Source organism: Trichomycterus rosablanca, chromosome 12 (assembly GCF_030014385.1).
Source record: "Trichomycterus rosablanca isolate fTriRos1 chromosome 12, fTriRos1.hap1, whole genome shotgun sequence".
Classification (NCBI taxonomy): domain Eukaryota; kingdom Metazoa; phylum Chordata; class Actinopteri; order Siluriformes; family Trichomycteridae; genus Trichomycterus; species Trichomycterus rosablanca.
Window position 1 is genome coordinate 25,705,462 of NC_085999.1, and position 23,709 is coordinate 25,729,170.

The window sequence follows — 23,709 nt, forward strand, 5'->3', positions numbered from 1 at the left end:
TAATTATAATTATGATATATATTATTATAAAAATAATAATTATTATTATTATTGTTATAATTATTGTTTTGTTGTTGTTATTATTATTATTTAAAAGCTTCGCACTGTCCTGACCATATTATGAAAAGCAGATAGCAAAGCTCACATCAGCTTTACCATGTCCTATCTCACAACACACTTCTCCACTGCTCAGTATTTCTCCCTGATTTCTTTACCCTCTTTGTGGGAGATTAGGACAGCGTTAAATCATGATCTTAAATAATCCTACACTTGATCTGCAAACTTACAAAGTGCTTGTAATGAAAGCACCAAGTCATTTTGTCATCGTACATGACTGTCAATAAAGTATGAAATTACTGTGGATTAAAAAGTAGTTTTTTATTATTATTAGCTTCTAGCTGAGAGGCAGATTTGCAGATCGGGACACGAGTGAAAATCTGGGTGGCTTAGAGGACAACAAGCGTTTCTGGTCAGATCAAGGATAGCTGTGATGAGGGATGAGTCTATTTTTGATCAGTGTATACTATCATGCTTTTACATATTTAGATATTCGCATTGCAGTGGTTGAATCGGTTTGGCCATCAGATTTTGATTTCCTTGCTATTTCAAGGATTAAGCTGATAGCATTTCTTGTTAAGCCTTTAGCTATTACGCTTGATGATTTTGGCATTTCTCCTTATTTATATACATACAAGCCCTGAAATTAAGTGTCAAATAGCAGATAACTTGCCGGAATTTTGGTCTGATATCATCTTGCAGATATAAAACATGCAAAAAGTTTAATAGGAATTAAAATCCAAACCCAAATATTAAAGCCAACAACTCCATGTGTGAAGCGGGACGACTTTTATTAACACAGCACTTTACACACAGTCGCGGAAAGCAGATTTTGAACCGGTTCAGCATGTTTCCACCAGGTTTCAAACAGCGCACTTGTGTTCACAGCTGGCACCACAGAATACTAGGTTTTTCAGCACGAACTGTGACGTCATCTATGGGTGTGTCAATGCTTAACGTGGCTTGTTGTACTAAAATGACGACCAATGAATTTGGGCAGTACAGAGCACTTATAACCAGTAATACCAGAGAGAAATTTAGTGCTTCAGTGTCGTACTTTTAGTACATTTAGTACGTTTTTTCGACTCTCCCAAGAAGCGGATTCTCAAAACCCCGATCTGCATAACCACCACATGTGAAGTAAATACAGCCAAACAAAGATATACACTGATCAGCCACAACATTAAAACCACCTTCTTGTTTCTACACTCACTGTCCGTTTTATCAGCTCCACTTACCATATAGAAGCACTTTGTAGCTCTACAATTACTGACTGTAATCCATTTGTTTCTCTACATACATTTTTAGCCTGTTTTCACCCTGTTATTCAATGGTCAGGACCCCCACAGGACCACTACAGAGCAGGTATTATTTTAGTGGTGGATCATTCTTAGCACCTCATTGACACTGACATGGTGGTGGTGTGTTAGTGTGTGTTGTGCTGGTATGAGTGGATCAGCTGGGGTTTTTAAATACAGTGTCCACTCACTGTCCACTCTATTAGACACTCCTACCTAGTTGGTCCACCTTGTAGATGTAAAGTCAGAGACAATCGCTCATCTATTGCTGCTGTTTGAGTTGCTCATCTTCTAGACCTTCATCGGTGGTCACAAGACGCTGCCCATGGGGCACTGTTGGCTGGATATTTTTGGTTGGTGGACTATTCTCAGTCCAGCAGGGACAGTGAGGTGTTTAAAAACTCCATAAGCGCTGCTGTGTCTTATCCACTTATACCAGCACAACACACTAACACACCACCACCATGTGGGAGAGTCCTGACCATTAAAGAACAGCTTGAAAGGGGTTAACAAAGCATGCAGAGAAACAGATAGACTACAGTCAGTAATTGTAGAACTACAACGTGCTTATATATGGTAAGTGGAGCTGATAAAATGTACAGTGAGTGTAGAAACAAGGAGGTGGTTTTAATGTTATGGCTGATCAGTGTATGTGGATACTTTTAGAGTGGATTTGATGGTTATTTCACACAAATGTTCGTATCGTGGAAGACTTTAGCGATGTTTTACTGCACCGCTCAAGCAAAGCGGCTATTTGCGCCAAGGGTTGTGGTGAGAGCGAAGCGCAAAACGCTTCTCACGTAAATACACTAAAGAAAGCAACAATGGCGACAAGCACGTCTACGTCTTCTTATTACCAATAATTGAGCAATCCTTTTTGCATAAAAACAAACAATGCTCGCAGGTAATGTACACGCTCCGCCATCATCTTACCACTCTTTACTTTGTTGTGCAACGCCCACCGCTGATGATGTAGGCTTGGCTCCCAAAACTGGTGGAAACGTGGGGCGGTTCTCTAAAAAACACCAAGGTTTGAAGAAACCTGAACAGAACCGGTTTAAGAACCAGAGTTCTTTTGGTGGAAAAGCACTAACAGTGAATGCATAAATCTGGAACCGTGAAGCAGTGAATCACGTTCAGGTATCACTTTCAAACCCTCGTCAAAACCTGACCTGATTTCCCACTTGCGCACACATGTGTAACAGGAGAACTCAAAGGAACCGCACACTTTTCCTACAGGAAGGTGCTTCCTATCCCTGAAACAACACGTTGGCCAGTATGTATGATAACTCCAGCACTTCCGTGGATCATGTGACATGTCATTTCAAACGCAACGTTTTGTTTGGATAACAAGAATGCAAAGATTAAAAAGATTTGTTTTGGTTCGATTCAATCAATACTGCTATAGTAGAATGTTACTGTATGTGTACATGGTGTACGTGATAAGAAGTGTGTCAATTGCATTGTATGACCCCCAAAACCGAGTTCATTATGACCACCTCCTTGTTTCTACACTCACTGTCCACTCACAGCTCTACTTACCATATAGAAACACTTTGTAGTTCTACAATTACCGACTGTAGTCCATCTGTTTCTCTATATCTTTTTAGCCTGCTTTCACCCTGTTCTTCAATGGTCAGGACCCCCACAGGACCACAACAGAGCAGGTATTATTTAGGTGGTGGATCATTCTCAGCACTGCAGTGACACTGACATTGTGGTGGTGTGTTAGTGTGTGTTGTGCTGGTATGAGTGGATCAGACACAGCAGCGCTGCTGGAGTTTTTAAATACCGTGTCCACTCACCGTCCACTCTATTAGACACTCCTACCTAGTTGGTTCACCTTGTAGATGTAAAGTCAGAGACGGTCGCTCATCTATTGCTGCTGTTTGAGTTGGTCATCTTCTAACCTTCATCAGTGGTCACAGGACGCTGCCCACGGGGCACTGTTGGCTGGATATGTTTTTGGTTGATGGACTATTCACAGTCCAGCAGTGACAGTGAGGTGTTTAAAAACTCCATCAGCGATGCTGTGTCTGATCCACTCATACCAGCACAACACACACTAACACACCACCACCATGTCAGTTTTACTGCAGTGCTGAGAATGATCCAGCACCTAAATAATACCTACTCTGTAGTGGTCCTGGGAGAGTCCTGACCATTGAGGAACAGCATGAAAGTGGGCTAACAAATCATGCAGAGAAACAGACGGACTACAGTCAGTAATTGTAGAACCACAAAGTGCTTCTATATGGTAAGTGGAGCTGATAAAATGGACAGTGTGTGTAGAAACAAGGAGGTGGTTTTAATGTTATGGCTGATCGGTGTATAAGGATGTTTATTTTTTCAAATGTTATCGCATTAACAGAGCCTCTCTACTCACTAGTCAATCTCTGATGTATTTCATTAGGGGTTTTTCCACCACACTTGTCTGAAATGCGACCAGGATTCAAGACCCAACTTTACTCGAATAGGTGCATCCTGAAAGCAATATGCCTGGGCAACATATCAGTTCACACACAGAAACAATACACTTCAGCACCAGCGACCTGAACCTGGTGGAATTTAGAAACAAAAAGATGTTGCTTTTGTCTCCTCATGTCAGAAACCGTGTCACCCCTTGTGAAAATGATATGAAATGTATATAGAATAAATATACCGTCATTTGAAACACGTCTCTTATGCAAATACTGTAGCAGCTGTTAAAAAAGAAAGAAGAGCTGATGTGGGTTGAATACAGTTACTGTAAATGTGCAATGAACATACGTTTGTAAATTAGGAAACATTTTTAATAAATAATAAACTCAAATCTCAGCTGTACTGGCTTAGTGTAATAGCTTAGTTACACATAACATGCTAGTTGAATTACAGTGTAAGACCATTCCCAGCTAAAATGCGGTGTATTCCTAGCCTGACCACTTTGCAGGGCAGCACCAACGACTGGCACGTGTCAAGTTAATTGTTAAATAAGAGGTAGAGTGTGCATCTTCCTAAAAAATCTGGTTTTAAACACTGGTTTTGTAAATATGTGCATCATGGTAAAGGACTGCATGAAGGCAGCATGTTTGAATGAAGCAACGGCACTCGGTTGGCACTCGTAAAATATGCTAGCCCACTAAGGGCGCATTCACATGAGAAGCACTTTTGTGCTGGCTGTGCCGTTGTTTTCTATAAGTTTGGTGTATTGCTGACTTTTGTTTTCCGTTCACCATTTCAAAGCGCCTCCAATGAGATGAACTGTTTGATATGACACAGTAAAAGTTATTATTAGTTATTATTTTATTAGGTTTTTAACGTCATGTTTTACACACTGGTTACATTCACGACCGAACTGGTAATTACTGGTTACTCAAGATTAATCAACTCACAAGTTTAATATCAAACACAGTCATGGACAATTTAGTGTCTCCAATTTTGTATCTCCAATTCACCTCACTTGCATGTCTTTGGACTGTGGGAGAAAACCAGACCTCCCGGAGGAAACCCACGCAGAGACGGGGAGAACATGCAAACTCCACACAGAAAGGACCAAGACCGCTCCACTTGGGGATCGAACCCAGGACCTTCTAGCTGTGAGGCAACAGTGCTACCCACCAAGCCACCGTTCCGCCCTACGCAGTAAAAGCAACTCAGGCTGTACGAACAACACTTAACGTGACCTGAAGAGAACTTATGAGTAGTAATAATTAAGAGAGGTTTAGGGTGTGTTCGAAATCCTAGTGAGCTGCCTTGTTGTCTTACTGTCTACATAGGCAGCTGCCTCAGTAGAGAGGATTCGAATAAGTCAGTGACTTATAAGGCAGATTATTCGAACATGCTACTTAGACAGCGATTCCATCGGGTTTAGCATTTAGCATCTTGCCATTAAAACCAATGGATTGAGGTAGCACAGCACGCTAACATGTCAATATAGCATCTTCTTCGTGTACCGATAACGGTTACATTTCCCGACAAGCCTGAACTTGCAAATAAAAACACTCGGTACAAGTTTATACAAGTTAAAAATCAGTAATATTTTATTTACGTTTGAAAATAACTCTATTCGTTTGTCCGCACCGTCAGCCATGTTTATTTTTCTGTGAGAGAAGAGCACCCGACCCGCAATGAATTCTGGGATTGCCTTGATCACTAAGGACGCGTCGGACGCTCACTCGTTCTTGAGTCAAAATAACGTTGAAATATTAAGATGCCTCAGTAGTGAGGATATTAAGGCATCTAGGATTTCGAACAGCCTCCTTCTCGGGAGCGCGCATAGAATGACGTAAAATACTGCCTATGTAGAGAGCTCCCTAGCTTTTCGAACACACCCTTAGTGTTCCAATGTCATTCTTTAAATACAATGAACCATGTTGTGCTTTTTTTTAAACGATAAGCGTTTTAGACTCTCTTGGAAAAGCTGATCCTCACAATTTCTCAGCACCCCGAGCTATAACACAAGTTTAAAAGTGAAACAGGAGGAAAACCCAGCTAAACACACATACATGTTGATGCTTTCAGAGTGAATTTGAAGGTTATTCCACACAAATGCAGATTCATCTCATATTCACACTATGATGATGTTTTACTGCACCGCTCAAGGCAAGCGGTAAACAAAGCGGCAAAATGCTCCTCATGTGAATGTGTCCTAATACTGACATCCAAGAGTCTGAGGTTCAAATCTCAGCTAAGCCGTTGGAAGGTGCACTTGTGTTTGCCAGTGCGCTCCCAGTGCTGGTCACAAGCCCGGATAAAATAAGTAGAGTTGCATCAGGAGGGGCATGAAACGTAAAAACTGTGCCAAATCAGTCATACAGACCAGAATGATCCACTGTGGCAACCCATAAAAACAGGAGCAGCCAAAAAAGGAATTAAGTGTAAAGTTACACCGGTCTTGTTCTGCCTGGGATTTCACTCCTGCTTTTTTTTATCTTCAGGGGGATGGCAGACACATCCCTATATTTATGCCAAATTGGAGAATTGGAGATAATTAGCGCTACTGTCTAAAGTGCTTCTAAGTTGCATCTTTTTGTAGCTCTAGAATTAATGTTTCATTTAGTTGAGAAACACAGATGTGAAGTTAGGAATGGTGTTCGACTCTTTATGCTGTTTTGGATAATTAAACATTAATGAAGAGCCGAAATGTGTGCAGATATTAAAATGACTCCTCGTTAAACAGTAGGATGAAAAGCAATGCACGCTTGTGTTGCACTCTGTTTTATGTCCTTACACAAAATAGAACTTTCAAAGAGTTGTGCTGTGCTTTTTGTGTTGCCAGTTGTTTTGATTATACATATACACTAATCAGCCATAACATTAAAACCACCACCTTGTTTCTACACTCACTGTCCATTTTATCAGCTCCACTTACCATATAGAAGCACTTTGTAGTTCTACAATTACTGACTGTAGTCTATCTATTTGTCTACATACTTTTTTAGCCTGTTTTCACCCTGTTATTCAATGGTCAGGACCCCCACAGGACCACTACAGAGCATGTATTATTTAGGTGGTGGATGATTCTCAGCACTGCAGTGACACTGACATGGTGGTGGTTATTACCTCTGCTGGCTGATTGATGGTGCCTGCACAGAGTCGAGGAATAATGCGTTGATCAGGGTGTGGCTCTCCATACGCAAAGCTGATCTGCATATGAACTCACCTCGTGTAGGTGAAAAGAAGCAGTCGGCTACTGCTCACATGTCGGAGGGGGCTTGTGATAGTCTCGTTTTCCTTAATCAGGGCGGGGATTGGCATCAGTAGAGAGGAAGCGTAACTGGATGAGCAAAAGGGAAGAAATGCATAAACAAAAATATAAAAAACACTATGAAGTAATTAATGATGACAAGTTTGAATTTAATTTTAACAAATCTGTGTTCATAAATTAATCGACCTAAAAAGCTATATATATTATAATTTTTATATTATATTTATATTATTATGTACCCAAATGTAAAGATTCTGCAAAACGTATATTTGTAGAAGCTTCTGGGACTGGGATTATTGCTGGCAGTGAAAGAAAAACACCAAATACAGAAATTAAAATAACATTAAAACCAATCTGCTGCTCTTGTAAGAAATTTTTCATCTTTCTTATTCTCAAATAATTTGCCTAGGGTCAAAAACAAAAATAAAAAGCTTGGATGTTTAAAGAAACTATCTATTGCCTTGAAGTTCAGAGAAAAATTTTTATGATCATGATAAAGTGTCTCCAGCAGCAACATGAATTATAAATCTCATGTGTGATCCCTGATTTTGATAGCAGCTTTGTATTTTATTAATATTAAAAGAATGTTACTATTGTTATTATTTAAATAAAGCTGTATAAATGACACAGTAAGTAAAAGTGCTTACTGTGGACTCATCATGAGCCTCGGCTCAAATTGCCTCTTTGTTCAGCGCTTGTCTTGAGCAGTTCAGTAAAACGTCAACAAAGTGCGAATATGAGACGAATCTGCATTTGTGTGGAATAACCGTCAAATTCACTCTAAAAGCGTCCACATATATCTATGTTTAGCTGTATTTTCCTCATTGTTTCTTACAATTTCTCAGCACCTTGAGCTATTCACAAAAGTGAATCAGCTTTTCCTAGAGTCTAAAACGCTTATCGTTAAAAAAAGCTTACACTTACACATTGTTTAATGTATTAAAAGAACAACATAGAAACACTAAACGTATATTAATTATTACTGCTCATAAGTTCTCTCCACTAATGAAATTCCTCAGTCGTTGTTTTAGTACAATAAGTCACGTTAAGCACTAGGGATGTGACGATGCACCACAAGACAGTTAAAAATCAATTCACATGTGTAACAATTCAAATTGGTTTACAGGTAAAATGAATAGATTTTCACTTTAAACAGCAGAGGGCACTGGCGCTATTCACCTCGCCTGGTTGATGTCACTACAGGGTTGCCAGGCTCGGTTTTGTCACTTCTCATGTAAATGTGCCCTTAGTATAATAATTATGAAAACATTAGAATGTCAGTAATTGTAAAGCTTCTTGTTTTGTTTGTTTGTTTATTATGATTTTAACGTCATGTTTTACACTTTGGTTACATTCATGACACAAGATTCATCAGTTCAAAAGGTTATATCGAACACAGTCATGGACAATTTTGTATCTCCAATTCACCTCACTTGCATGTCTTTGGACTGTGGGAGGAAACCGGAGCACCCGGAGGAAACCCACCGGGAAATGGGGAGAACAAAAGGACCTTTCCACACAGAAAGGACCCGGATCACCCCACCTGGGGATTGAACCCAGGACCTTCTTGCTGTGAGGCAACAGTGCTACCCACTTAGCCACTGTGCCATAAAGCTTCTTAAAGACACATGCAGTCACATGCTGTACCATAATGCTTTAGGAAGCATTTCAGACTCTTTCCTTATACTAAGAACCCTAAACCCCAAAAACGTGTAAAGCAAAAACGTATTGCTGAGCAGCTACAAAAAATACAGTTGTATGTAAAGTGTCAGAAACTGGCATCATCTGGGCATCTGCACAGATACACTAGGGGTTCATTAGAAAGCCCTATTTAAGAAAGTCACATTGACTTCATTTGTGTCTGTTTTACCACTGCTTTATCCTATTTAGGGTCGCAGTGGGTCAAATGTACTATGCAAAAGGTAGGAAACACCCCAGAAAGGTTGACAGTCCATCACAGGGCACACACCCAGGCCAATTTTTGTATCTCCAATTAACCTGACTGCATGTCTTTGGACTGTGGGAGGAAACCTGCGCTCCCATGGGAAGAACATGCAAACTCTACACAGAAAGGACCTGAACACTACCTGGTAATCAAACTCAGGGTCATCTTGCTGTGTGATGACAGTGCTATCCACTGAGCCACAGTGCTATCCCATTTCATCTTCAGTAACCGCTTTAGCTTTGTCAGGGTCAGAAATACCCTGGACAGCCGCTCAGGTGGCGCAGCGGTAAAAACACACGCTGGAATCAGAGCTGGGATCTCGAATACATCGTATCGAATCTCTGTTCTGCCTTGCCGGCTGAGGCTGAGCAGCCACATGAACAACGATTGGCCTGTTGTTCATATGGGCGGGATTAAGCCGGATGGGGTCTCTCTCTCTCATGACTGGTGCAATTACAACCTCTGCTGGCTGATTGATTGCGCCTGCACAGAGATGAGAAAAGAGTGCTCTCAGGGTGTGTCTCTCCGTACACAGTGCTGAGCTGCACTGCACTCGTCAAAGTGTAGGTGATAAGATGCATACGGCATGCTGCCCACGTGTCGGAGGGGGCGTGGGTTAGCTTCGTTCTCCTCAATCAGAGCAGATATTAGCATTGGTGGAGAGGAAGCATGATGCAATGGGGCAAATGGACGCACTAAAAAGGGGGAGAAAATGCATAAAGAAAAAATATATAAAAAAAAAAAAGAAAGAAAGAAATACCCTGGACAGGGTGCCAAGCCATAGAAGGGCTTCACAGGGCCACCCTCCTATCCTTAGACATACCCTGTCCGGATCTCAGCAATGGTGGACTAGCATAATACGCCGCTGCATTTAACTGAGCTACTGGCTTTATGTTTTCCTAACTGAATCTGACTGGGTTTAGTTTTTATATAAAATCATCAGCTTTTTAAATCTGTTGTTTTTAAGCTTTTTATCATCTACAGATCATCCGTACAATTTCAGGTCTTCAAGCTAAAAGTTAAAAGAGTAAGAGGTTGAGAGTGAGTGGATCTAACAAAACTCAAATGTGTAATATCAACATCAAAAGCATGGTAGAAACTGCATAAATAATTCAATATTAAATGATATTAGAGGCTTAATCAAACATTTCTGGTTCCTTTAAAGTTTCTGGCATATTCATGCATTTACAGAATACGATCTCATCTCCTCCAATCCCCTCAAGTCCAGAGTGGTACAAACTATTATGATCATGTCCTCGAGCGGACAGAGCTCCAGAACAAACACGATGGCTCGCTCAGATGGTCTACATCTGAGAACAGAGGACTCGCAAACCCATACAGACAGGATTTATGCCCCAAACCATTCCCTGTATATCCTCATAATCCCCACAGAGACTGCTCCGACCCCCTGCCATCCTCTTTCAAAGTCAAAAAAAGCTCTTTTCTAGCGGGCGCAAACTTTAAAGGTCTATGTGAAGTGACTGGAAATTAAGAACAGGAGAAAAAGGTCGTGATAAACTGTGATATTTTATGCCAGCCATGTTTAACTGATTCTTGCTTTTGGAAAAGTGCAATGTCAAAGAGCAAGCACGAGGAAATTCCAAGGCGATGTGACAACGCTGACCTTAGCCAGTCGGTTTTGGAATATTTTCTGAAACTGGCAGTTGTGCTTTGTGATGGTGTCATGTACATTTAGGACTCTCAGAGAAAAACAAAGCCAGCATTTGGACAGGTATCATGCAAACTGTGATCTGACCGGCTGGGCGCCTACACAGACAATGATTGTTTGTAAGGTGGGTGCCGGAGTAGATTCCTCATAACTGATGCAAGTACGACCTCTGCTGGCTGATTTATGGTGCCTGCACAGAAACAAGGGATAATGGAGATCAGTGCGTGACTCTCCGTGCACAAAGCTGATCCACATATGAACTCGCTTCAGAGGACGGGTCCCTGCTGAGTCTGGTTCCTCTCAAGGTTCCTTCCTGTAATTTTAAGGGAGTTGCTCAGTAGGCTTGCTCAATAGGTTTTTTTTTGTCTGTTAGTCCTGGATTCTGTAAAGTTTCTTTGAGTCCATTGTAAAAAGTGCTATAAACATACATTTGACTTGACTTGGCCTCATGCAGGTGAAAAGATGCAGTCGGCTACTGCACACATGTTGGAAGGGGGCGTGTGTTAGTCACGGCTCTCCCCGGTCAGGAGTGGAGGTCAACATCAGTAGAGAGAAAGCGAAATGCAATCTTTTAATTATACAACTGTAGTATACAAGTTGAGTCCTTCAAATTCTTCACATTGCTGTGTGAGTTCTATTTAAGTGATGTTTAGGCAGTAGTAGCCTAGTGGGTAGAGCTTTGGGCTATCAATCGGAAGATTGTTGGTTCAAATCCAGGCTGGGTCCAGTGTTGGGTCCAGGGGCACCATACAATGGCCGACCCTGTTCTCTGCGGGAAAATAATTCTATTGTACTGTACACATGTATATTTATATATGACAAATAAAATCATTCTTTTCCTTCATTCTTTTAACAAGGCAGCAGTAATTAAGAATTTATGATTTATCCCAATCCTGAATTAAATATAAATGTACAAACTAACTAAGAGAGCAATTATCCTTTTATATACCATAGAGAACCAGCTAGAAAAAGATCATTTAAAACTGTATTTTGTGTTTACTTATGTTGTCTTATATAAAATGTAGTTATATTATCTGGAACCTATTCATTGTGACAACTGGAAAATGTGAAGGACAGCAAAACATACACTGATCAGCCATAACATTAAAACCACCTCCTTGTTTCTACACTCACTGTCCATTTTATCAGCTCCACTTACCATATATAAGCACTTTGTAGTTCTACAATTACTGACTGTAGTCCATCTGTTGCTCTGCATGCTTTTTTTTAACCTGCTTTCATGCTGTTCTTCAATGGTCAGGGACCCCACAGGACCACCACAGAGCAGGTAATATTTAGGTGGTGGATCATTCTCAGCACTGCAGAAACACTGACATGGTGGTGGTGTGTTTGTGTGTTGTTGTTTTTAAACACCTCACTGCCACTGCTGGACTGAGAATAGAAACAAGGAGGTGGTTGTAATGTTATGATATACTGTATATATATATATTCTTTAACCATATAAATCATCTTTCATCATGTAAGGTGAAAACACTTCAAACCCTCCACCTTAACATATAATCTTCATCCTACAGGATAAGCTGAACAAATTACATACTGATTTATTCAAGCGTATTTTGTCCTCATTATTCCCAGATTTCCACAAGATCTGGTGAGGAGTTCCTTCTACAATCCGACGACTACTCAACAATCAGCAAATGGCATGATGCTCTTAGAAGAGCAGCCGACAGACTGGTAAGTTTTTCATTACAACACAGCTTAGAAATAATACAATAAAAATAAAATAATAATATGACCTTACATCCAGAAACAGACTGGTTAATTGATCATGTTGAATTACTTAAAATAATATGTTTTTAGGAAGTTAATAAGCCCAATTGAAATCTACCAGCAAATTGTAATGCAGACCCGCGTTGAGAGTTTGAAGTTTGAACTAAGGTGGAGTTTGACGTATATTAGAGCAGTGAGCCTATACAGGGGTCACGTCGCATTTAATTGAAAAGAGTCAAAAGGACAGTGATAACCCAGTGCTCAAGGTACTGGACAAGTAAGAAGAAGAAGAAGAAGATATACTTTATTTGTCATATATACATATACAGATGTACAGTACAATGAAATTCTTCACATATATCAGCTTGTTTTGGAAGCTGGGGTTAGAGCGCAGGGTCAGCCATCGTACGGCGCCAATAGAGCAGACAGGGTTAAGGGCCTTGCTCAAGGACCCAACAGTGGCTGCATAGCAGAGCCTGGATTTGAACCATCAATCTTCCGGTTGATAGCCCAAAGCCCTACCCACTAGGCTACCACTGTCCCAAGCAGAAGGTTGCTGGTTGCCACTGCCAGGTTGCCACTGTTGGGCCCTTGAGCAAAGCCCTTAACCCTCAATTGCTTAGACTGTGTACTTGTCACCTTGGATAAAAGCATCTGCTAAATGCCAAAAATGTAAAAGAAACACACGATGGGACTGGAAAATTAATAGGCTATTGGCATATGGGAGATTTCTTGCAAGGTCATATATGGGTCAAAGACGAGACGTAACTTTTTAGTGTCCCCACTTGATAAATAATATACAATTATATTAATATAAGTGGATATACCTTCAATCTACTCTATTTGTACATCTTTACTGAAACCTAAAGTAATTTTTACGGAAAATGTATGATTTTTGAAAAAATAACCCTTGAAACCCACAAAATGTAATTCAGTGCAACGGTCCCCCTACCTCTTTAAGTAATAAAACATTAAGAAAAAACTAATTAATCTTAAGTAAAACTTAAAATTTACTGCTTTGGCATAATTGTACAAATGTCATGTGTGACATATTAAATAATATTCAATCAGATGTGTTTTTTAATATTAATAATATTCAGGATACTTTCAGTCCCCATTTTCCCAATCTTCAGTTGTCATTCAGTACAACGTTAATAAAAAGCCTTATTTTAATATGCAATCAAGCTACTGCAGTCATGTGACCAATTATAACAACAAAAGAAGACTCCTGGGGACCCTTCAGCACACACACGAGGTCAATGCATTTTAACATTATTTGATAAAAATGTCTTTTTACTGACACAGTACATTAAAGAACAAAACTGAGTGTCATTCAATACAACACAGAAAACGTAATATTTCGGTTAATCTTGTAAACAAACAAGGTTATTAACATTTAAATGTGAATATGTGTAGAAATGTCTTTGAGCTAAGGTCAATGTTAGCTTTTGCTAACCACTGGGATAATTGTAAAATGTGCTAAAGTAAAATTTTTGTCATTCAGTACAACAACAGTCATTCAGTGCAACAGAATTTCGCTGTTGCACTAAATTGACAATGACATTGTTATACTGACTTTATAATGTTTTAAAATTATTTTTAAATATTAAAACCACTTTTTTCCATTCTAGTCTTCCTTAATAAGAGCAGTAATTACAATGAATATTAATAATTATGTTTTTAATGAAGTGGTCCCTGAGATTTTGTTATTGTCAAGTACGATGACCTGCCATTCGTTGGGCAGGTACTGCTGTCTGTAGGAGATGAGGTGCAAGTTAGCTGCATGCTACAAAATTGAAACAGAAATTCCTTTGTGTGGCCAAATCCACCTGATGAAATTTACTACCTTAAGTCTGATGTCAAAATCATAATCGCAGAACCAAAGCCATGTACAGCAAGTACCTCAAGGTTAACAACAAAAGACTGGAAAACATTTGTTCAGTTCATGAAATAAAATGCGACTTCAAATGGTTTTCACGGCTGAATGAATTTAGATTTACTGCAGCAACTTTTTCATGTGTTATGACACAAATTCCACACTTCCACACTGTTCTGGTGCCTTACAAGTTGTTATGATGGCTTCATTAGCTATGTTTTTCATTGCCTTACTTTTTTCATGATGTAGTAATATTATAACACATACTTGCCACTGGTGTGGCATATTTTCATTCTACTACTGCTACTTTAATCAATAAAGAACTTAAAAACAAATTAAGTCATGAATATTCCGATGTAACACATGTCATTCAGTGCAACATAAAATCATCATACAGTGCAACAAAAACATTTGCTGAAAATAACTGTAATAAGTAATTATTATATATTTTTTTCATGTGAATGCAAGAGAATCCAGGCCTGCTTCATAGAAAACAGAGTTTGATTGGGTTTCAAATAGAATAGAATGTGTAGCAAAAACATCTTGTATACAAATAAACAAAATCCCAAGACGCATTAGAGTACAAACAATGCACAGAAAATTTAAAACAGAGTAAGTACAGTTTCTTCTGAGGTTTTAAATCTTTTGTAAGAGATATACTAAACTTATAAATTTGAAATGGCTAAGATTGTTCCTTGTGTGTGTATTTTGTCATAAATTAGTTGTTGCACTGAATGACATTTTTGTGCCCTTGTTGTGTGTCAACAACACTAAAATTATCAAATAAGCAAAATGCTGAGAAAAAAAATACATATTTACATAGGTGACACATTTGTGCACAATATTAAATGAAAAAATTATAAAATTTAACTATTTTATTTTTTTGGTACTTGGAACACCCTGTTCGTATTTCACCCATATTGAAGTACCCACAGCCTACGTTGTGTTTTGCAGAATGGACACATATTTGATTTGCCCACCACAAAAGTGCAAAGGTCAATGGATGCGGTCTGCAAATGATTCCGATTTAGTTGTTGATGCAAATCCCAAAACCTTTTGTCATCCTTGCTGAAAGCATAATAATAATAATAATAATAATAATAATAATAATAATAATTATTAATAATAATAATAGTAATAAAAGTAATAATACTAATAATAATGATAATAATAATACTAATAATAAAAGTAATAACAATAATAATAATAATAATGATAATAATAATAATAATAAACGTAATAATGATAATGATAATAATAACAATAAAAGTAATAATAATAATAATAATGACTAAAAATAATAATAAAAGTAATAATAATAATATTAATAATAATAAAAGTAATAATAATTATAATAATAATAATAACATTAATAATAATAATAAAAGTAATGATAAGAATAATAATAATAAAAGTAATAATAATAATAACACATGTCAAGAGGGTAACAAAAAAAATGAGAACACAAGGGGGTCTAAAAGGAAAAAAAGGTTGAGAACCACTGTTTTAAACAGGCCAATCTTCATATTAAGGATTTTTTTTTTTTTTACTCTTGACGCTTCAACAACCAAACTACTGCAGCAAAATGCTTCTATCAATAACCTATTAATTTGTTGCACTTTGTGGGATTGATTTTTATATACATTTTAATTATTAATATTTTAAATCACATGTAAATTTAAAGATGATGCATCCATCTACTGGAAGTAATGAAGGACAAACATTTGAGAGGTATATTAGTTCTTCAGCTATTTTATACGAGGGTTCTTCAAAAAGTTTCCACACTATTTATTAAGAATTTCAAAAACAAATGACATAACTTTTTTATATAGTCATCTTTCAATGCATTTTTCCCAGCATTGTACCAACTTTTTAATGCCATCAGCAAAAAATGTTTTTGGTTAAGCGTGTAGCCGCTGATGCACCGCTGCTTTTACATCAACATCACATGAAAAGGTGGAAATCAGATGGCACTAAATCCGGACTATAAGCTCTCCCTCAGTCTCTCAGACACGACCAATTACTACTCCTCTCTCCCTCACTGTTTCCAACCAAAATATAAAAGTGTGGAAACTTTTTGAATATCCCTCGTATATACAGTTCAGGCCAACATCTCTGACGGTCATATCAAGGTCTGACATTAGCAAGAAAACTCCACCAGTGTCAGGATGTTCAGTGACGTTTTGAATAAGCGGGTGAACTACGCTGCTGAATCAATGCTGACAGATTCCACTTGCCTTCTTTTAACAGTCCAGTTCTGAGGCAGGACCGGGTGGTGGGAAAGCCACACTGCAGAGGTCCAGCAGCACAGAGTGTCTGTCCAGACGAGCCTATGACTCAACGAAAGTCAAAGCCAAGGAACCTAAATCTGAGAACAGACGCTCCCTCAGTGAGTAACATGTGTGAGTGACAAAACAGCGTCACAACCAAAAAAAGAATCGAGCAGTTTGTGACCGGGTGGTTTGGATGTGAGAGGAAATATTACATCACAAATACTGAGTAATTTATGCTACACAACAGTGATGTTTCACTAAAGGTTTAAATATGTACATTATATAGCCAAAGTATACAGACACCTAAAACCATTCTAAAACCATGGGTATTAATATGGAATGTTTGCTGGAATAGCACTGCAAAGATCCAGGGTTCAAATGGGGTGCCACCCGAGTGCCGATTCTAAAAGGTCAGCGTGGACTAGACTATAGGGAAATGAATTTAAAATTAGCCCAATTGGGCCTCTCAGGTGGCGCAGCGGTAAAACACATGCTAGAACACCAGAGCTGGGATCTCGAATACATCGTATTCAGCCGGCTGGGCTGAGTCGTCACATGAACAACGATTGGCCTGTTGTTCATACAGGGGTGGGATATTAAGCCGGATAGGGACTCTCTCATGCAAAACTGATGCAACTACGACCTTTGCTGGCTGATTGATGGCGCCTGTACAGAGAAGAGGAAAGAGTGCGCTGATCAGGGTGTCTCTCCGTACACAGTGCTGATCCGCATATGCACTCGTCAAGTGTAGGTGACAAGATGCATACAGCATGCTGCCCACGTGTCGGAGGGGGCGTGGGTTAGCTTCGTTCTCCTCAATCAGAGCGGGGGTCGGCATTAGTAGAGAGGAACAAATAATACAATAAATAACATATACCTATAACCTATAAACATTAGTTCATGGAAGAATTGAAAGTGCTGTATGGATTAAATAATTGTATAAAAATGTTTGACACAGATACAGAAATATCCTGAACTAAGACCAGCTTGTGAATGAGCGAAGATTATTTGAAAGTGTGAATAAAAACTCCTTTCTTTCTTTCTTGCACAGTGTTCAAACTTAATTACAGTGCTTCGGACAGTGCAGACAAGATCGGCGTGAAGAATCGTCTCAAGAAGTTCATCTCCAGACGTCCCTCCATGAAAACGCTCCAGGAGAAAGGTCTAATTAAAGGTATGTTATTAAGTACCTTGTAACTCAACGTCCCCTAAACTTGAAATCTTTAAAACTCGATGCTCTTCATCGAGAAATTTGTACCCTTAAACTCGACATGTGTGCGACTGCCGTTTTGTTCGGCGCTTGGCTTGACAGGTGCAGTAAAACGTCATTGAAGTGTGAATATAAGACGAAACTGCATTTGTGTGGAATAACAGTTAAATAAGCGTCCACATGTATCTGTGTTTAGCTGGATTTTCCTTACTGTTTCACTTTTAAACTTGTGTTATAGCTCAGGGTGCTGAGAAATTGTTTTTCCGAGAGAGTCTTAAACGCTTATAGTTAAAAACAAGCTTAATGTGACTTACTGCTCATAATTTCTCTCCACTAATGAAATTCCTTGCTCGTTGCTTTAGTACAATAAGTCACGTTAAGCTTTGTGCACTGCCACAGGCAGCGCAAAAGCGATTTTGCTTTTGAAGCTTTATGCTTTTCATGTAAATGCGCCTTTACTGAACATGTGAACACCTGAACATAAGCATTAGTTAGAAGTTGGCATAATAGCCTTCGCAATTCTGAGTGGGATCAATAAGAGCAAACTATGGCAACTGGAGTTCATCCATACCAAACTTCAAACATCATACCACATCTTCTAAAAAAGTTCACCTAATTCACGGCTGTGAAAATCACGCCACGAACCGTAAAATGAGCCATTTTCCATGTAATAAGCAATTTACTGTGAAATTCAAAATTTAAGGTTTGTGTTTAGCGATTTAACATTTTTCATTTGCATAGTGTTCAAGTGCCTCCCGTTCGCTGGTTAATCTGCACTATGAGGCGGCCCTAGCAATCCTACGGCAATTCAGTTAGCAATCGGTTAGTCAAAATGCCCAAGATGTTGAAGTCTAAAGCAGCTAGGGTCGCGGGTGGGGGGTTGCTGGAGCCTATCCCAGCTTTTCAATGAGTGCAAGGCACACAGTAACACCCTGGACAGGGCGCCAGTCCATCGCAGGACAGACACACATACATACACATACACCTATAGGGCAATTCAGTGTCTCCAATTAACCTGACTGCATGTTTTTGGACTGTGGGAGGAAACCGGAGCTCCCGGAGGAAACTCACGCAGACACAGGGAGAACATGGGGGGATCGAACCCAGGACCTTCTTGCTGTGAGGCGACAGTGCTACCCACCGAGCCACCGTGCCAGACACCAGACATTGGGCATGGCTGAAACACTGAAACTGAATATTGAGTATTTAGGAAGTGCGTCCACATACTTCTTCCCATATAAAGTACTATGTCAATAAGCAGCCTGAATACAAATCTATATGCAAAGGTGGCTTGCTTGCAGTCATGTCTGCATTCAGCACAAGTTCCCCTCCCTTGTTCCCCTCTCACGAGTTCTCAAAAGAGAGCAGGCCATCTTTGATGTTCCACGAGCCTCAGGGAGAGCACGTCCGGCCGAGCATCAGTTCAAACACCAAATGATGAATTTAATAGACTGTGAGTAACTACATACTGACGCTGAGTTTGATAGAACTGTGTCACAGGACTGTGGATGACGCGAGTCTGATGACTTTTTCAGAGAAGTTCTGGAACTCCAGTCAGTGTTTGATGAATTAAAAAAGGGTTTTTTTATGTCTAAAAAGAAACTGTATCAAACATAAATGAATCTGTGATTTGCAGATTGTGTTTTTGGGTGCCACATATTGAATTTGTGTCAGCGTGAAGGGACGACGGTGCCAAAATTTGTCCAGTTGTGTGTCAAAGAAGTGGAAAAACGAGGTTTGTAGATTTAACATTCATATTAACAGTGTTTAAAGGATGGGACTGCCAATAATGACCTGTCCTTTCTATGTCCTCAGGGCTGGACGCTGATGGTCTATACAGGGTGAGTGGCAACCTGGCCACTATTCAGAAACTACGCTTCATAGTTGACAGAGGTACTTCACCTTTAGATCCATTTTTTCGTTTATTAAGTTGGGACAGTATGAAAAATGCTAATAATATAAAAAACACAGAGTTTCTTACATTTACTTTGACTTTTATTTGATTGCAGACAGGATGAACCTGATATATTTCATGTTTTATCAGCTCAACTTCATTTCATTTGTTAATAAACATCCATTCCTGCATTTCAGGCCTGCAACACATTCCAAAAAAAGTTGGGACGGGGGCAATTTAGGGCTGTAATGAGGTGAAAATTAAACATTGATGTGATTCCAAACAGGTGATATCAACAGGTGATTGTAATCATGGTTTGGTACAAAAGCAGCATCAGGAAAGGTTGAGTCTTTGATGAGCAAAGATGATCAGATGATCTCCAGTTTGTCAACAGATGTGTGAGAAAATGATTGAAATGTTTAAAAACAATGTACCTCAAAGAAAGATTGGAAGGGATTTGCATATTTCTCCCTCTACAGTGCATAATATCATTAAATGATTCAAGGAATCAGGAGGAATTTCAGTGCGTAAAGGCCAAGGGCGCAAGCTTAAGCTGAACGCTCGTGATCTTTGATCCCTCAGACGGCACTGCATCAAGAACCGCCACTCAACAATAGCTGATATAACCACATGGGTGAGGGATTACTTTGGCAAACCTTTGTCAAGCACTACAATACAGAGTTACATGCACAAATGCCATCTTAAACTTTACTGTGCAAAAAAGAAGCCTTATGTTAACCATGTCTAAAAGCGGCGTCGACTTCTCTGGGCTCAGAGGCATCTAGGATGGACCATCACACAGTGGAAACGTGTATTGTGGTCAGATGAATCAGCATTCCAGGTCTTTTTTGGAAAAAATTGATGCCGTGTGCTCCGGACCAAAGACGAAATGAACCATCCAGACTGTTATCAGCAACAAGTCCAAAAGCCAGGGTCTGTCATGGTATGCCCTTGGTAAAGGTAATTTACACTTCTGTGATGGCAGCATTAATGCAGAAAAGTACATTGAGATCTTAGAGCAACATATGCTGCCTTCAAGACGTCATCTTTCCCAGGGACGTCCATGCATTTTTCAACAAGACGATGCAAAACCACATGCTGCACACATTACAAAGGCATGACTGTGGAAGAAGAGGGTACGAGTACTGGACTGGCCTGCCTGCAGCCCTGACCTGTCCCCAATAGAGAATGTGTGGAGAATTTTGAAACGAAAAATGTGACAACAACGACCCCGTACTGTTGCACATCTTAAGACGTGTTTGCAGAAAGAATGAGACAAAATAAAAGCTGAAACACTAAATTACTTGGTATCCTCGATGCTTAAATGTCTTTTGAGTGTGGTGAAAAGGAATGGCAACATTACAAAGTGGTAAATGCTGAACTGTCCCAACTTTTTTTGGAAAGTGTTGCAGGCCTGAAATGCAGGAATGGATGTTTATTAATAAATGAAATGAAGTTGAGCAGATAAAACATGAAATATCTCAGGTTCATCCTGTCTGCAATCAAATAAAAGTCAAAGTAAATGTAAGAAACTCTGTTTTTATTTTATTAGCATTTTCCATACTGTCCCAACTTTTTCTAATTTGTGGTTGTAGTTTATCTAGGCAAACTTTTATTTTTATATAGATGCTAATGACTGGGTGATAATCAGATTGATAGATCAATAGGGATGAACAACTTCCACTATTAAGTCCAACCCCAAATCAGAAAAAAGTTGGAATTTTGTCTGGTCAACTTCCTCTCTACTGGTCCTGATCCCTGCCCCTGATTGAGGAGAGCGAATTGACACATGTCCCCCTCTGACACCTGCTCAGTACCGACTGCCTCTTTTCACCTGCACGAGGTGAGTTCATATGCGGACCAGCCTTGTGTTCTGAGAGCCACACCCTGATCAGCATTATTCCCCAACTCTGTGCGGGCGCCATCAATCAGCCAGCAAAGGTCGTAATTGCACCAGTTATGAGGAACCCTGGTCTGGCACATCCCACCCTGAACAACAGCCAATCGTTGTTCATGTGGCCGCCCAGCCCAGCCAGATGGCAGAGCTGAGATTCGATACGATGTATTCAAAATCCCAGCTGTGGTGTGCTAGTGTGTTTTATCGCTGCCCCGTATATTCTTTAATATTATATTAATAGTAAACATATATTGTGTCATTTCGTGGGGCCAAGCAAAGCTTATAGCACTCAAAACCTACATTATATACATTGTGAAATTATTATTTTTATATCCTATGTACTTATGACAGTAATATCAGTCATAGACATATAAAAAATCCAGTCATACAAAAAAACGCCAGAATCTTAAAAAAACACCATGATACAAATTTTTTTCATACCGCCCAGCCCTAGTCCCAGCACTACGATAATTATAAGGACTAATGAACTAAATTTAATTCATAGCACATTACAAGTCATTACATCTTATATTAACATGTTTATAGTGACAAATTATCAATTGAAATATTCATGACATTGGAAAATTACACGTACAAATCTGGCTGTTCTGTCTAATTATTAGTCAATTACAGTTCAAGATGTTTCCAGTACATATTTGCAAAAGAACAATGCTTCAGAGTCCTTCAGGGACAACCAGTTTGGTGTTCCATTTGGAAAACAAAAGCACATTGACATGATGATTAGCATTTTCTAATTTGCTTATTAAAAGCCCGATGTTCTAATTGTTCCTTGCCTCCTCCTCGTGTTTGTGTTTTCCCCCCCAGAGGAGGAGCTGAATTTGGGTGACAGCCAGTGGGAGGACATCCATGTCATCACCGGAGCGCTGAAGATGTTTTTCCGCGAACTGCCGGAGCCTCTTTTCCCGTTTCGCTTTTTCGACCATTTGGTGGAGGCCATAAGTAAGTGACACTAGATTTTAGCACCGGTTCCGTCCCGTTAAGCACCCGTTCTTGAAAGATACGATCATTATTTTGGAATTTGATGAGGGAGCATAATTACCTCCCTGGCGCCTTCATTTCATTTCTGCTGTTGAAATCGAACATATTGAAACATTTAGGAGGAATTCCTCGTGGCGCCTCGTACCACATGCGTGAAGGGGATTAAAAAATAAACTTTCAACAGCCGTCTAAAAGACAATGACCAGCGCTCAGGCTGAAACTTCCTGTAATCTGAGAAGCAGACTGACATTCCAGATAACAGCTTATTCGAAACATCTTACTTCCACAAGTCCTCCCAACACCTGAGTAAACTGGTACAGTATTTCACACGGACTGATCGTCCTTCATGACTGTTCAGCCAAAAGGGGGCGCTCTTTGACAGAGAGGTTGGTTTTTTACCAAACCTCTGTTGCCTTGTTTGGAAGAAGGGGAATTCCTTAGACCCGAGGGTACAGGCAGAGCCCACACTACAGACTAACACCGTCACCAGATCAGCTTTTAATGTCATGTGGAAACCACCCCCTCCTCCCCGACCCAGCTCTGCAGGCCAAACCCCAGGCACGATATTAGCGGGCCAAGTGACAACATGCTGTTTCTCTCGTGCGCACCACCTGATGAGATGGCATGCTCTTTTTCAGTGTGCATCATGGAAAGCTTAGTATTAATAACAGTACAGTCAAAACAATTGTGGTTAAGAGTAACCTTACTAAAATAGAGACCCTTACTTAAATAAAATCACATACACCACAATTATTTTGCACATTTCTATCCACATATATTTTGTATTTTCTTAAATTTTTTGTTTCTACACTCACTGTCTATTTTATCAGCTCCACTTACCATAGTTCTACAATTACTGACTGTAGTCCATCTGTTTCTCTACATGCCTTGTTAGCCCCCTTTCATGCTGTTCTTCAATGGTCAGGACTCTCCCAGGACCACTACAGAGCAGGTATTATTTGGGTCGTAGATCATGGTGGTGGTGTGTTAGTGTGTGTTGTGCTGGTACGAGTGGATCAGACACAGCAGCGCTGATGGAGTTTTTAAACACCTCACTGTCACTGCTGGACTGAGAATAGTCCACCAACCAAAAACATCCAGCCAACAGCACCCCATGGGCAGCGTCCTGTGACCACAGATGAAGGTCTAGAAGATGACCGACTCAAACAGCAGC

The 23,709-nt window shown here is 39.7% G+C and overlaps 1 protein-coding gene across 1 annotated transcript in view; it reads left to right on the top strand.

Annotated features, from left to right (window-relative positions):
* arhgap15 (Rho GTPase activating protein 15) overlaps nucleotides 1-23,709 on the top strand; it is a 71,121-nt gene that overhangs the window by 16,336 nt on the left and 31,076 nt on the right. Inside the window, exons 7-12 of the mRNA XM_063006397.1 lie at nucleotides 12,252-12,350; nucleotides 16,513-16,651; nucleotides 17,587-17,709; nucleotides 19,382-19,480; nucleotides 19,561-19,638; nucleotides 22,362-22,496. Coding sequence (XP_062862467.1) covers nucleotides 12,252-12,350; nucleotides 16,513-16,651; nucleotides 17,587-17,709; nucleotides 19,382-19,480; nucleotides 19,561-19,638; nucleotides 22,362-22,496 — 673 coding nt within the window. The remainder of the gene's footprint in view (nucleotides 1-12,251; nucleotides 12,351-16,512; nucleotides 16,652-17,586; nucleotides 17,710-19,381; nucleotides 19,481-19,560; nucleotides 19,639-22,361; nucleotides 22,497-23,709) is intronic.